The 15857-nt window shown below is 38.1% G+C and overlaps 1 protein-coding gene across 9 annotated transcripts in view; it reads right to left on the bottom strand.

The window, feature by feature from the left end:
- The window catches only part of HEATR5B (HEAT repeat containing 5B), a 118523-nt gene that overhangs the window by 67601 nt on the left and 35065 nt on the right, over window positions 1-15857 (bottom strand). For all 9 annotated transcript variants that reach the window (XR_004428394.1, XM_033176027.1, XM_033176033.1 and 6 more), the window contains 3 exons: window positions 14757-14932; window positions 11770-11875; window positions 7601-7791 (listed from right to left, as the gene is read on the bottom strand). Coding sequence is in view for 8 of the 9 variants with exons in the window: in XM_033176027.1 (XP_033031918.1) it covers window positions 7601-7791; window positions 11770-11875; window positions 14757-14932 (473 nt within the window). In the remaining variant the exon portion in view is untranslated. The remainder of the gene's footprint in view (window positions 1-7600; window positions 7792-11769; window positions 11876-14756; window positions 14933-15857) is intronic.

Raw genomic sequence — 15857 nt, 5'->3', positions numbered from 1 at the left:
AAAGATCAAATTTATGGTGAAGCTTGGGTGGAAGAATGGTAAAATCACCGATGCTTTATGAAAGTCTGTGGGGACAAGGCTCTCAAAGATATCAGCAAATGAAAATGAATACCTCGTTTTAAGAAGAGATGAGGCAGGCTGGGCACAGTGGCTCACACCTGTAATCCCAGCACTTTGGGAGGCCAAGGCGGGTGGATCACTCGAGGCCAGGAGTTCATGACCAGCCTGGCCAACATGGTGATACCCTGTCTCTTCTAAAAATACAAAAATCAGCTGAGTATGGTGGCACGTCGTGCCTGTAATCTCAGCTACTTCAGAGGGTGAGGCAGGAGAATCACTTGAACCAAGGAGGCAGAGGTTGTAGTGAGTCGTGATCACGCCACTGCACTCCAGCCTGGGCGACAGAGTGAGACTCTGTCTCAAAAAAAAGAAGAGAAGGAATGAGATAATGTTGAAGATGAAGTCCAACAGCTGAAGATCACACCCATCAATTTGAGAGAAAATAATGCAGAATGCATCTTATCTGTGCCCTAACTGAAGAGTATTGATGATTAACAGCAAAAATAACAGCCAACATACATATCTCAACTGGTTCAGCTAACATAATTCTGACTGAAAAGTTAGAGTTGAGCAAACTTTCCACTTGATGTGTGTCAAAACTGTTCTACCCAAATCAGCTGCAGACAAGGCAGAACTTTCAATGGTAATTTTAAACAAGTGAGATCAAGATCCTGAAGCATTTCTTTCAAGAACTGTAACAGGAGATGGAACATGACTGTAACAGTAAGAACCTGACACAAAGCACAATCAAATCAATAGACACCAAGAGGTAAAAGTGGTTCAGTCAAAGCAAAAGTGGACTAGTTAAGAGCAAAGGTCATGGCAACAGTTTTTTGGAATGCTTAATACATTTTGCTGCTTGATTTTCTGGAGGGCCAAAGAACAATAGCATCTGCTCATTATAAAAGTGTTTTGAGAAAGTTAGCCAAAGCTTTAGCGGAAAAATGACTGGGAAAGCTTCACTAGAGAGTTCTTCTCCAAGGGCAATTCTGCAAGAGTTTCAGTGGAAAGTCATAGACAACCACTTTATGGTCCTGATTTGGCTTCTTATGACTTTTTGTTTGTTTCCTAATCTTAAAAAAAAATTCAAAGCGTGCTCATTTTTCTTCAGCTAATAATGCCAAAAAGACTTCACTGACATGGTTAAATTCCCAGGATTCTCAGTTATTTAGGGATGAACTAAATGGCTGGTATCATCACTTACAAAAGTGTCTTGAACCTGATGGAGCTTATGTCAAGAAAAAAGTTTGTATTTTTTACTTGTTATCTTTTCATTCTATTATTCCAAGAACTTTTTGAAGTCCCTAATAGAAACCACATATGTAATTCAAAATATTCTAGTCACCACACTCCAGAAGACAAAAAGGAAACAGGTGAAATTATTATTTTTTTTTAACGGAATTGAAAATTTTAGTGTTCAGGCTGGTCTCAAACGCCTGGCCTCAAGTGATCCTCCTGCCTTGAAATCAATCTCAATAAATTTTATTTAACTCAATATATCCAAAATATTAAAATATCAAGATGTAATCAACATACCAAATCATTGAGATATTTTACATTCTTTTTTTGAACTAAGTCTTCAAAATCCAGTATGTATTACACACTCATAGCGTGTATCAATTTGGGCAAAATGCATTTCAATTGCTCAACAGTCGTATGTGGGTAGTGGTTGCCATACTGACAACACAAGATATAGGACATTTTCATCACCATAAAAAGTTGCCTTAGGTCCCTTTGTTGTCATATTTCTTCCCCCAACATGCTGGCAACCATTGATCTGTCTTCTATCACTATAGTTTTACCTTTTATACAGTTTCATACAAATGAAATCAGACAGTACCTAGTCTTTGGGGTCTGGATTCTTTCACATAGAATAATGCTTTTAAGATTCATCCAATTTATTGTATAAGTAGTTTGCTCTTTTTATATGGCTGAGCAATATTCCATTTATGAATACATCACTATTTATCTATTCAACCATCGATAATTGTGGATACTTTCCAGTTTCTGGCTCTCATAAATAAAGCTACTATAAAAGTTTGAGTACAAGTGTTTGTATGCACGCACATTTTCATTTCTCTTAGGTAAATACCTAGAAGTAGAACAGCTAGGCAAAACAGAAGTGTATATTTATGTTTATAAGAAACCATCAAACAATCTTCCAAAGTGTCATTCTGCATTTCTACTGGCAATGTCTGAGAGTTTCTGACCTACCCTTTGCTGAGATTTCACTTACATGCATGTTACACAGCTTGATATTGGTCCCAGAAGTCACTGAGACTCTGTTCATTTTTAATTCCAGTCTTTTTTCTCTCTGTGCCACATTTTTGATAGTTTCTATGTCTTCAACATTACTGGAATGATTCTTTTCTCAATTTCTGTGAATTTCAGTCTTAATTCTAAGCTGGTGTAAGATGTCAATACACAAATACAGCTGACTGACCTGTTGTTTCCTACATCATTGAGTAATCCTCTGTAAATCCTATCCAGTGTATTTTTTCATTTCTTTCTTTTTTTTTTTTTTTTTTTTTTGAGACGGAGTCTCGCTCTGTCGCCCAAGCTGGAGTGCAGGGGCGCTATTTTGGCTCACTGCAAGCTCCGTCTCCCAGGTTCAAGCCATTGTCCTGCCTCAGCCTCCTGAGTAGCTGGGACTACAGGCACCCACCACCACGCCCGGCTAATTTTTTTTTTTTTAGTAGAGACGGGGTCTCACCGTGGTCTCGATCTCCTGACCTTGTGATCCGCCCGCCTCGGCCTCCCAAAGTGCTGGGATTACAGACGTCAGCCACCATGCCCGGCCGTATTTTTTCATTTCACACACACATTTTACACTTCTAGAAGTTTCCTTTGGGCTGTCTTACAAATTCTTTTTCTCATATCATGCTTAGGTTTTCCTGTACTTCCTTGAAAATGTAAAGCATATTTATAACAGCTCTTTTAATATTTTTTGCTAAATTTCATCTTTTTTTTTTTTTTCATTTCTGGGCCTGTTTCTATCAATTGATGTTTTCTCCAAGTAAGAGTTCTTATCTTCCTGCTTCTTTATGTGTCTGGTAATTTTTGATTGGATATAGGATATTATGAATTTTACAATGCTGAGTTGCTCCATTTATTGTATTCCTTTAAATACTGCTGAGTTTTGTTCTGGGATATAGTTAAGCTACTACTAAGAATCAGTTTCATTTTTTCAAGGTTTGCTTTTAAGCTTTTTTAGGGTGGGTCAGGGACATTGCTCCCATTACTGAAGCAATATCGTTCTGAGGGCTTCACCTCAGGAGGTCTTTCTATTCTGAATAGTGGGAACACGAAATATTCTCAGCCCTGTGAGTTCTGAACACTGTTTCACCTATTCCCTTTTGGTGGTTTTTTCCCTGGTCTTGGGTAGTTTCCTTGTATTCTTGCACATATCAGTATTCAGCCAAAGACTTTAGATGACCCTTCTGTTCACAGCTCTCTCCCTGTGCAGCTCTCTCCTGTTATTCCACCTTACACGTTCCAGCTACCTTGCCTCCCCAAATTGCAAATGCTCTCTCCTCAAGTTTGGGTTTCCTATTTCTGTACTCAAGCCTGGAAACTTTCTTCAAGCAGTAATCTGGAGCAATATTAGTGTTCCCTTTGTTTCTTTCCCATCCCTAGGAATCACTGTCCTATGCTGGCTGTTGTCCAATGTCTCAAAACTGTTGTTTTATTTATCTGTTTTTCCAGCAGTTTAAGACACAAGGGTAAATATAGTCCCTGTTACTCCACCATTAATGGCAGTGAAAGACCTGTATATTCTTTTAATGTGTATCTGAAAGAACAGATTTCATCATTTTGTTCATATTTGACTAGTAATGTAGAGATTTGAAATGAAGCTAACATGTAAACCTCATTTTAAACAATGGAAAGGAGCAAATAAAAGGAGCTATGAAGGAATACTTTTTTAAGCCATAAAATACTATGACTCATCATCACGCACCAGTACAGTCAACTACTATTAGAAAACAGAACAAAATACTACTAAGAATAAAGCAACTAAATTAACAAAGCAGCCTAAAAAGCAATTTTGGTTGTATTTTCAAAACTTTATTAAAACTCTCAATAAGCTATCCACAACCAGACTTCTGACAACCTCATAAAAGTCGAGGCCAGGCGCAGTGGCTCAAGCCTGTAATCCCAGCACTTTGGGAGGCCGAGACGGTGGATCACGAGGTCAGGAGATCGACACCATCCTGGCTAACACGGTGAAACCCCATCTCTACTAAAAAAAAAAAAAAAAAAAAAAGGTCGAGATGGGCCAGGCGCAGTGGCTCATGCCTGTAATCGCAGCATTTTGGGAGGCGAAGGTGGGTGGATCATTTGAAGTCAGGAGTTGAAGACCAGCCTGGCCAACATGGTGAAACTCCATCTCTACTGAAAATACAAAACTTAGCTGGGCGTGGTGGCGGTTGCCTATAATCCCAGCTACTCAGGAAGCTGAGGCACAAGAATCACTTGAACCCAGGAGGCGGAGGGTTGCAGTGAGCTGAGATTGCACCATTGCACTCCAGCCTGCGCAATAGAGTACGACTCAGTCTCCAAAAAAAAAAAAAAAAAAAAAAATAGAGAGATGAATAATCATCCCCAAGACTCTAGTTGGCCAGTTTGCCTATTGTAAACAACAGAAAATTCTAAGTGCTGTCACAGAACAGATGTTAAGAAATGTGGCAGGCTGGGTGCAGTGGCTCATGGTTGTAATCCCAGCCCTTTGGGAGGCCAAGGTGGGTGGATCACCTAAGGTCAGGAGTTCGAGACTAGCCTGGTCAACATGGTGAAATGCTGTCTCTCCTAAAAATACAAAAATTAGCCAGGCATGGCAGCGTGTACCTGTAATCCCAGCTACATGGGAGGCTAAGGAAGAAGAATGACTTGAAGCTGGGAGGTAGAGGTTGTAGTGAGCCAAGATCGCACCTGTGACAGAACCAGACTCCATCTCAAAAAAAAAAAAAAAATGAAGCTGGGTGTGGTGTGTCCCTCCTGAAATCCCAACTACTCAAGAGGCTGAGGTGAGAGGGCTGCTTTAGCCAAGGAGTTTGAGACCAACCTGGGCAACACAGCAGGATCCCATCGCAAAAAAAAGAGAAAAAACCAAAAAAGAAAAGTAGCAATGAATGAAGTAAACTAGGTCTATCCGTAACAGTATTTCTAACATATATCTATCCTTGGGTAAGTAATCTTTACCTCTCTAAGCCTCCATTTCTTTATCTAAGTGAAATTATTATTATTACTAAAGAGCAGTTGTTTTGAGGAATAAAGAAGTTAAGAATAAATGCAATCTGTGAATTCTAAAACATTATACAGATTAGAAAGTTACCTTTGTGTTATTATTTCTTAAAAAGTTACAGTTTAGTGAACTACAAAGTAGAATCAATGTTCACAGTGATAATCATCTATTCACAGTAAATAATCTGAGATATAAGAATATACATTTCTCAGAGGTCTCAAAGTGACTTTCAATTGAATGGAAATAAATTCAACTATCAAAGATTTTTATTTTTATCCGAACTGGGTCTTAAGCAATTGAAAGGTACTCCCTATTGACGTCCTTAGGATGGTTTACAGAATGATTCCTATTTTAATTTCTGTGAATTTCTGTGTTAATGCTAAGTTAGCATAAGATTTCAATGTGCAAATATCGATGATGGACCTTTGGCGATAGCTGGTTTTAGCATTTCACAGTCAGATATTATATCAGCAAGAGATGATGTTGATGAAAACAGTCTAATATAATGAGGCTGTGAAAGACAAGTTTTTCCAAAATACAGCCAGATTCTGCCAAATCTAAGACACCATAGTTTTTAAAAATGTACCATTACTTTACATAGCAGTATAAAAGAATTAAAATGCTGCCAAATATTACGACATTTCATACAGAATTTAAGAAAAATCCCAGTTTTAAATAAAATGTGAAAAAATGAGTAACAAAATCTTCATAATAATTATTTTAGATCACAATTAAGGATTTGAAAAAGATAATGAAGGCAAGCACTGATAATACTTGTAAACCACTAAACTGGGCAGGTATGAATAAATGAAATGCCCTTGTGTTTCAAAGTACAAAATAAATACAGTATCCTACAGATATTGAGGACACATTTTTTTTTTTTTTTTTTTTTGAGACAGAGTCTTGCTCTGTCACCCAGGCTGGAGAGTAATGGCATGATCTTGGCTCACTGCAACCTCCACCTCCCAGGCTCAAGCGATCCTCCCATCTCAGCCTCCCAAGTAGATGGGACTACAGGTACAGGCAACCATGCCCAGCTAATTTCTGTATGTTTTGTAGAGACAGGGTTTCACCATGTTGCCCAGGCTGACCCAGAATTCTTGGGCTCAAGTGATCCACCCACCTCAGTCTCCCAAAGTGCTGGGATTACAGGCAGAAGACAATGCGCCAGGCCAAGGACATATAAAATAAAACTCCTTGTAATTAAAAAAAGATATCCTTCAAGAGCCTTCTAAAGAAACATACTCCTACTTCACTTGTTATGAACAGAGCACAAAACTTTAAATGGATAACTAAGATCGTTTCTATCTTTTAATAAAAAGCTATTTCATAATCAATGGAAAATATTTGGGAAGAGGAAAACTAATCTATTGCTAGAAAATAGCAGCAATCATTCTGCAGAAGATTAAGTGTCTGGTTATATTTTAACTGTTTTCTGCCTGCTCATATTATCCTTAGTGCATTAGGGCATTATCGAATAACCAAATTGCCATTCACAAGTCAAGACAAGGAAAGCTATTTACAGATATGCAATAATTCAGCAAATACATATTCTTCAGAACTACTACTTCATAGCCACTGCTTCATACTCTTTCTCTTTTATTAATGATCATGATGTAGTTTGGTATATTTAATACTCAATATATACAAGATAGCTAAGAATGATATAATTTACATAACACAGTGTTAATTCTTGACAATCCTTGATTTTTAATTTCTCTACTTACGTACTTGATTAACAACTCGACAGTCACTAATAACTGCAACTCATCATCTTAATGATACTTATTTGGGTCTCTGAGATCACTCTTTATAATTAACATGTAAGTAAATCCTTAAAACTTGATGCTTAACTATTCTGTTTCAGTCATAATTTAAGAGGAAAACTTGGTAGCAGTTAGAAAAAGAATGGCTTATCCCAAAAAGTGGATAATTAGCAGAAAGAATAAAGAGGGACAAGGAAAGGCAGGGAGAAGAGACAATGACTTCAGAGGACCTCTTCAGTGGATACACATAACTGAGAGAAGTCCTTATTAACATTTTTCTTGATTCCATTAAGTAACATTCAAGAGCCGGACTAGAAGCCCTCTCCACACAGAAAGTATTTAACATATTACAACTTTCCCAGATTCTACAGTTGAATCAACTGCTAAATTAAAAATTGACATCATTACAAAAAAACCCACAAAATATTATCACATGTTATATACCATGTGGAAAACATATACTCCAGTTAATTATTATTTAAAAGACATCTTTGCCTACATATGAAACTTGTTAGTAAAGAAACTCACTTACTTGTCAAAGCTATATTGGGCCATTCTAGCAATAAAAGTTGCTTCTCCAACCACCTGAGCCATTCTTCCAAGAGCTTCCCCTGCCGCACAACGTAAGATGGGGTTTGGGTTGTCCAGAGCACCCATAACCAGTGTTAGGGCAGATTTGCGAACTTCCTCAGGTCCTAAAGTACTTTTGTTTTCAGCTAAGCCCTACATTAAAAAAAAAAAAAAAAAAAAAGACAGCAATTCATAATTCATGACTTTTTTTTTTTTTTTTAAAGCAAGGTCTTGCTCCCTTGCCCAGGCTGGAGTGCAGTGGCACAATCACTGCTCACTACAGCCTAGATCTTCTGAGCTTAAGCAATCCTCTCACCTCGGCCTCCTGAGTAACTGGGACTGTAGGTGCATGCCTGCTAAAAATTAGCCTGCTGGGCTAATTTTTAAAAAATTTTTGTAGAGACAGGGTCTTACCATGTTGCCCAGGCTGGTCTCAAACTCCTGAGCTCAAGCAGTCCTCCTGCCTGAGCCTCCTAACGTGCTGGGATTATAGGCACACCTGGCATTCCAATTCATATCAAATAAAGGAAAAATACATGCTGCAATCTTTCTAAAATATACATACATCTTCATAAGTTATTGTCTTCAGTCAATTTTCACATGTATGTACTAATGCCTAGAATCTGTAACTGTTAAATTCATGGTAATTACTTTCCTAAATACGATTTCAGAATATGATCTATAAAACACTCCCTAATTGCAAAGAGTGTCTCTATTCAAAGACTAGTACTTAAAAGTTGCTTACATATATTAAGGACACTGTATTACTAAATCAACCATTATTTAACTGAAATTTATCACTCTAAGGAAACATTCTCCTATTTCACCTGTTATGAAATAGAGCACAAACCATTAAACGGATTGGTTCTATCTTTTAAGACATCTTTAACAAAAAAGTGATTTCAGAATCAACGGCAAATATTTGGAAAGAGGAAAACTCTTGATGAGTATGAAACTTTGAATAGTTTATATAAAAATTTCACAGAAGACAATTATATGACTTAAACAGTGTAATCAACATATATCTAAAAACAAAATGAGGCCGGGCGTGGTTGCTCACACCTGTAATCCCAGTACTTTGGGAGGCCAAGGTGGGGAGATCATGAGGTCAGGAGATCAAGACCATCCTGGCCAACATGGTGAAACCCCGTCTCTTCTAAAAATACAAAAAAAAAATTAGCTGGGTGTGGCTGCATGTGCCTGTAATCCCAGCTACTCAGGAGACTGAGGCAGGAGAATCGCCTGAATCTGGGAGGCGGAGATGCGACTGCAGTGAGCCGACATCATACCACTGCACTCCAGCCTGGCGACAGAGCGAGACTCCGTCTCCAAAAAAACAAAACAAAACAAAACAAGACAAAATAAAATAAAAAACAAATGAGGTGGCCAGGTGCAGTGGCTCACGTCTGTAATCCCAGCACTTTGGAAAGCCAAGGGGGGCGGATCATGAGGTCAGGAGATTGAGACCATCCTGGCCAAAATGGTGAAACCCCGTCTCTGCTAAAAATACAAAAATTAGCTGGGCATGATGGCGCATGCCTGTAATCCCAGCTACTCAGGAGGCTGAGGCAGGAGAATCGCTTGAACCCAGGAGACGGAGGTTGTAGTGAGCCGAGATCATGCCACTGCACTCCAGCCTGGCAACAGGGTGAAACTCCATCTCAAAAAAAAAAAAAAAAAGATGGTAAAAATAATCAGTAACTGAATGCCGAAGTAGTTTGTTCATCATATTAAATGTCACTCTCTTTGTTCTCACTGTACTTACCACCCTGGAACTTAATTTACTTATTTGAGACCAAAAATCTATGTCACATTGCATGGGGAAAATGTTAACTACAAGAGAGGCATTAGCATATCTATGAAGAAAAGTGTAATCGGTACAGCAACATTACAGTTGGTTCACCATTCTCCCAATCACTGAAGGAGACCATGACCACCCCATTCCTTTTTTAAAAAACTCACAGGTCCAAATTAGTTGACGGTCTCTTCATAGAGTATATACTAATGGTTATATAAATGGTCCAAACCTGTATTTTTTTTTTTTTTTTCTGAGAGAGAGTCTTGCTCTGTCCCCCAGGCTGGAGTGCAATGGCATGATCTCGGTTCATTGCAACCTCCGCCTCCCAGGTTTAAGTGATTCTCCTGTCTCAGCCTCCCTGGTAGCTGGGATTACAGGCGCCTGACACCATGCCCGGCTAATTTTTGTATTTTTAGTAGAGATGGGGTTTCACCATGTTGGCCAGGTTGGTCTCAAATTCTTGACCTCAGGTGATACTCCTGCCTTGGCCTCCCAAAGTGCTGGGATTACCACTGTGCCCAGCCCCAAACCTTTATTTCTTTTTTTTTTTTTTGAGACGGAGTCTCGCTCTGTCGCCCAGGCTGGAGTGCAGTGGCCGGATCTCAGCTCACTGCAAGCTCCACCTCCCGGGTTTAAGCTATTCTCCTGCCTCAGCTTCCCAAGTAGCTGGGACTACAGGCGCCCGCCACCTCGCCCAGCTAGTTTTTTCTATTTTTTAGTTGAGACGGGGTTTCACCGTGTTAGCCAGGATGGTCTCGATCTGCTGACCTCGTGATCCGCCCGTCTCGGCCTCCCAAAGTGCTGGGATTACATGCTTGAGCCACCGAGCCCGGCCAACCTTTATTTCTATAATCAATGCCTATATATATCCTTTTCCCCTGATGTTTACAAAACATGACTTAAGGTTTTGTAAACATCAGAGAAAAGGGATATATATAGGCACTGATTAATGAGCATGTCTTAAGCCTGACTTAAGACATGCTCATGCAAACACATATTTGTTACCATTTTACTTTAAAACAATACTTTAAGCTTAGCGCTAAATAATATAAAAAGTATTCAAATATGTTATGATAGAGTGCCTAGTATGACGCATGAACTCCGTGAGATAGGCAAAATATTTGTAACAGTGGTCCCCTCTGGGACACATTCCAAGGACCACCTTGGATGTCTGACCATGGGATTAGGAACCTGATTGCTGTCAATGGGAACTTGTTTCTGTTCATGTCTTCTACTCACAAACTTAATGCCTTTTCCATTTTAACTAGGCACTTACCACATACCGTGGCCGTAATTTTTGTAATTTGCGATGGGACAGCAAAACTAACACAAATTCCTCTTTCCTTCTTCACAATTTCAGACAGAAGACTTGTCCTTCCTGTAGATCTCAGCAATTTTGGCACATGATATTATTTCTTTCCTTCTTGAGAACTTTCTCTTTTTCACTTAAAGGAAGCACTTTACAGCTTCCCTTTGGCATATCCAAATTGCCAGAATCACTACTTCTGCACTTTGGGGCCAGTATGAAGTAAAATAAGGGTTACCTGAACATACGTGCTGCCATACCGCAGCAGCCCATCAGACAACTGAGACAGATGGTGACTAAGTGACTAGCAGACAGGTAGGGCAGAAAGTGTGGAATCACTGGACAATGAGATGATTTTCGTCCTAGGCAGGACCGGGCAAGATGAAGCAGGACAGTACAAGATTTTATCATGCTACTCAGAATGCTGCACAACTGAAAACTTATAAATTATTCCATTTAAAGTATTTTCAAACCACAGTTGACCATAGGTAACTGAAACTGCAGAAAGCAAAACTGGATAAGGAAGGGACTACTGTATTCTACTTCATACCTGTAGAAACTACAATTCAAAAAAAGTTAAAAAAGGTTAAGGAAATTACTCTGGACACAAACCTACAGCAGCTTAACTAGAACACAATCTCTAAATGCAACATTCTTTCAACTATATAACACTGCCTCACATGATTTATGGCCTAAACCACAAATCAAGTTTCAGTTCTATTTAGTTAACCTTCAGTAGAATATCAGATTTCATTCATCAAACATCTTCGAAAATTCTGAAAGAATTTATTGGCACTTGTAAAATCTGAAGTTCAAACTGAAACATAAACTTTAACAACATTAAAATATAAAACGCTTATTTAACTACACCGAGCCTTAACATAAAGTTTCAAGTAATTAAGCTAATATAAAGGCATAGTTACCAAGTGATATACATATAAACATTATAATAATCTTGCTATATCTGGCTTATTAAATGCATTAATTAAAATCTTATTTCAGAATAGCACGTTTTAAAAGTAAATACCTTTAGTGCACTAAGAACAGCAGTAAATATGTTAAGCTGCACAGCCTGCTGGCGAACACCTTTAGCTTGTTTAACACATTCAGCAAAGTGATCCAACATTTGTAATCTATAACAACAAGAAAAAAATCACATTAGTGAAAAATTTTATTCCAATATGGCTCAAAAACCGTTAAGAAGAGTACGAGTTAATTGTTTAGCAAATAATTCCCCACGCTATCTCTTTTCTATTTCATTCCCACAGCTAGTCCAAATCAGATCTCCTTCTCCCAAATTATTATACAGACATGCGGTTATTAAATGGAACAAGACAAGAGACTAGATATTAAGTTTCAATTAACAAAATAAGGTCATAATTGCAGTGGTCCTCAACATTAACAGCAGTGTCCAACAAAGCACCTGGCATCTAGTAAATGCTCAAGGTTTCTTGTACAGATAACAATCATTAATTATGTATCTCTGTGGAAGATTTTTAAGTTAGAAAATTTTTAATGTAGTATAATTCTTTTTCCTTTTTTAAAAATACTTAGACAGAATAGTACCTCATGTCCTAGCCTCCAAAGCTTTCGAGAAAGTTCAAAAAAGATTTAGCTTTGGCTAACTTTTTAAAATGTAAAAAACCAGAAGTGAATTGTTTGTTGTATTAACACACAAAAAAGAATCGGTTTATAAAAAAAAAATCCATGGCCACCTTAGATGATTTTTCTCTTTTTCTTTTGAGACGGAGCCTTGTTGCCCAGGCTGGAGTGCAATGGCACGATCTTGGCTCACCACAATCTCCACCTCCCAGGTTCAAGCAATTCTCCTGCCTCAGCCTCCCGAGCAGCTGGGATTACAGGCATGTGCCACCACGTCCGGCTAATTTTGTATTTTTGGTAGAGACCGGGTTTCTCCATGTTGCTCAGGCTGGTCTCAAACTCCTGACCTCAAGTGATCCGCCCTGAGCACCTTGGCCTCCCAAAGTGACGGGATTACAGGCGTAAGCCACCACGCCCTGTCTTTTTTTTTGGAGACTGAGTTTTCCTCTTGCTGCCTAGGCTGGAGTGCAATGGTACAATCTTGCCTCCCTGCAACCTCTGCCTCCTGGGTTCAAATGATTCTCCTGCCTCAGCCTCCTGAGTAGCTGGGACTACAGGAGTTCACCACTACACCTCGCTAATTTTGTATTTTTAGTAGAGACGGAATTTCACCATGTTGGCCAGATTGAACTCCTGACCTCAGGTGATCTGCCCACTTTGGCCTCCTGAAGTGCTGGGATTACAAGTGGGAGCCACCATACCTGGCCCATTTCAGAAGATTTTGATAAAAAGAGAGTGAGATAGTATTCTTCTAAAAAGAAATGATGTGAAACAAAAGAATCCAAGGAAGTTGGATTTAGTACTAAGACAAGTATGACCTAAAGTTGGTAATAAAATCTCCCTGAGGTCGCTGTAATTATGGATTTAAAGCTCAATTTACAATAGTCCACAGGTCTCAGGTCAAAGCATTCTTCAAAACTCACATGAAGATATAGGTTCAGATGTAAGTGTATACACACACATTTTGATGTGCTTTAAAAAACTTTTAAAAGTAAGTAAGTACCTTTAGTGCACTAAGAACAGCAGTAAATATATTAAGCTGCACAGCCTGCTGGTTAAAAACCAAAGTAGGATCACTTATAGCTTTTTACCTTTTTAATTTACATTGTATCATGAGCATCTTCTATCAAAACATTGTTTCTACACAAATGGACTTTCTATTATTTATTCACTTATCCTGCTGTTGGATATTTATGTTATTATGTTTATATTTTTAATAGAATTTATTTATACTTCATCTTATTCTATAAAAGCAATCATATAGAATTAAGATAATCCTGGATTTCAGTTATAACTTTCATAACTAGTTGTATAACCTTGGGTAAACCAAAAACTCTTAGATATGGAGTTCCTTAAGATTTAAAACCAAAATGTTAAAATAGATGCTTTATAAGATTCTTCCACCTTTAACATCATTTAACATTTATGTGGCAACCAAATGTTCTTAAAGATATTTAGGTAGGGTAAAGTTTCATATTTAAACATTTTTCTCCTCAAATGAAAAAGAAATTAATCAAGTAACCTACATATTTAAAGATATATTTTTTCTCCTCAAATTAAAAAGCAATTAATCAAGTAACCTACATATTAAAAACATTTTTTATTTTGTAATTTTTGTAGAGATGAGTGTCTCACTATGTTTCCCAGGCTGGTCTCAAACTCCTGGCCTCAAGCAATTCTCTTGCCTTAGCCTCCCAAAGTGCTGGGATTGCAGACATAGGCCACCACACCAGACCCAACAATATTTCTAAGGCATTTTAATTTTGTAAAGCTTTTAAGTTATCTGTGATAGTCTTGTATTAATTCATTTCTGTTTTCCTTTTGGGAAAATTACAACATGCAAACTGCCTACTAAAGCTAGGAATAGTGTCTATGGATATAGAATATAGCAAACCAAAATGCTTCTATTACAACAAGAACCAATTATGTTAGTTTCCAAGTTCTAGACTTGAATCATCTCACAAATGCTATTAGGGAGTGGAATTTTCACCCATTTACTTCTTCAACAACAAAGTCAACAGGCTTAGCAAATTGACGTCTTTAATTAAAGATATAGTCAAGACCTACTTATGAACTATCAAATGAACTATTATAATGCATTTTTTTTGCCAATAGTTGTCATTTCTAGCATATACAATGAAAATTTTGTTAAAGAATACACAGTTCACAATGGAACGGATATCATATGCTAGTTCACAGGGTCAAATCTTACATACAGTCTCAAATTATATGGAATTTGCATGCAATTTTTTTCATCATGTATGTGTCACTTATGTTAGTAAATCTGTAAGAGTACTGTTTAAGTATTATAATAACTCACTTTATTGCAGAGTTAACTAGGATGAGAAAATCTACTCTTTGTTTAATATAATATGTATTTAACAAAAATTACCTGACTGACTTTATACTAACCGGTGTTTATAAGAAACATGAGGAAACACTACACCAAAAAGGGCCACAGAGGCATCAATGACTGAGACTCCGAGAGGGAGGGGACCAGGTACTGCTTCTCCAGCAGGTATCCGTAAATAAATGGAGGAAGGATCATGTTCCAGAGCCCCACTTCCTGATGCACTGTTTGGCTGGAGCTGCAAAAGAGTGAAATAAAAATTATTCAAAAACTACTTTAGGAAATCTACTTATTAAACATTAGGAATGAGGATTACAGCAGAGGAAAAAGGAGAAAAGGCAACAAAAAAAGAATGATTGGATCCGAACATTTGAAAACAGACCAAAATGTTAATTTGGTCATTAAAAAATCATCAGTAACACCTTCTACAATTTTAAGAAAAGCTTTATTCATTTGAAAACATGTTTACACTACCCACCTTATTGCGTGAACAATATAAGCAATAGCTTAATCCCACAAACAATTATTTAAAATGGGGCTTTAATCAGTCTTTTTTTTTTTTTTTTTTGAGGCGGAGTCTCGCTCTGTCGCCCGGACTGGAGTGCAGTGGCCGGATCTCAGCTCACTGCAAGCTCCGCCTCCCGGGTTTACGCCATTCTCCTGCCTCAGCCTCCCGAGTAGCTGGGACTACAGGCGCCCGCCACCTCACCCGGCTAGTTTTTGTATCTTTAGTAGAGACAGAGTTTCACCGTGTTAGCCAGGATGGTCTCGATCTCCTGACCTCGTGATCCGCCCGTCTCGGCCTCCCAAAGTGCTGGGATTACAGGCTTGAGCCACCGCGCCCGGCCTAATCAGTCTTTTTAAAAAGTACATAAGAAATAATATATTCAGTGGGCAAAAGTTCTAAATCTTCAACCTACTAACTTATTCCTTTCCAACCTGTCCCAAAACAAAACTAAAACAAAATACCAAAAACCAAAAAGCCAATTAAAACTCATCTTTATCACAGCCACCACAAGGTATCCAAATACAAAGAATATTAAATAAAGACAATTTGCCAAATTCTAACTCTTCCTGTTTAACTTTTTTCACTACCACCAGGATGCCATCTATAAGTGTCTAAGAACACTGAAGGATTAAACCTTTCTATACACTATTTTGTT

The sequence above is a fragment of the Trachypithecus francoisi genome, unplaced genomic scaffold (assembly GCF_009764315.1).
Source record: "Trachypithecus francoisi isolate TF-2019V2 unplaced genomic scaffold, Tfra_2.0 Lachesis_group17, whole genome shotgun sequence".
In the NCBI taxonomy this organism is placed as follows: Eukaryota; Metazoa; Chordata; class Mammalia; order Primates; family Cercopithecidae; genus Trachypithecus; species Trachypithecus francoisi.
Note: the sequence above shows the minus strand (reverse complement) of the source record. Positions and strands in the feature narration are given on the sequence as shown.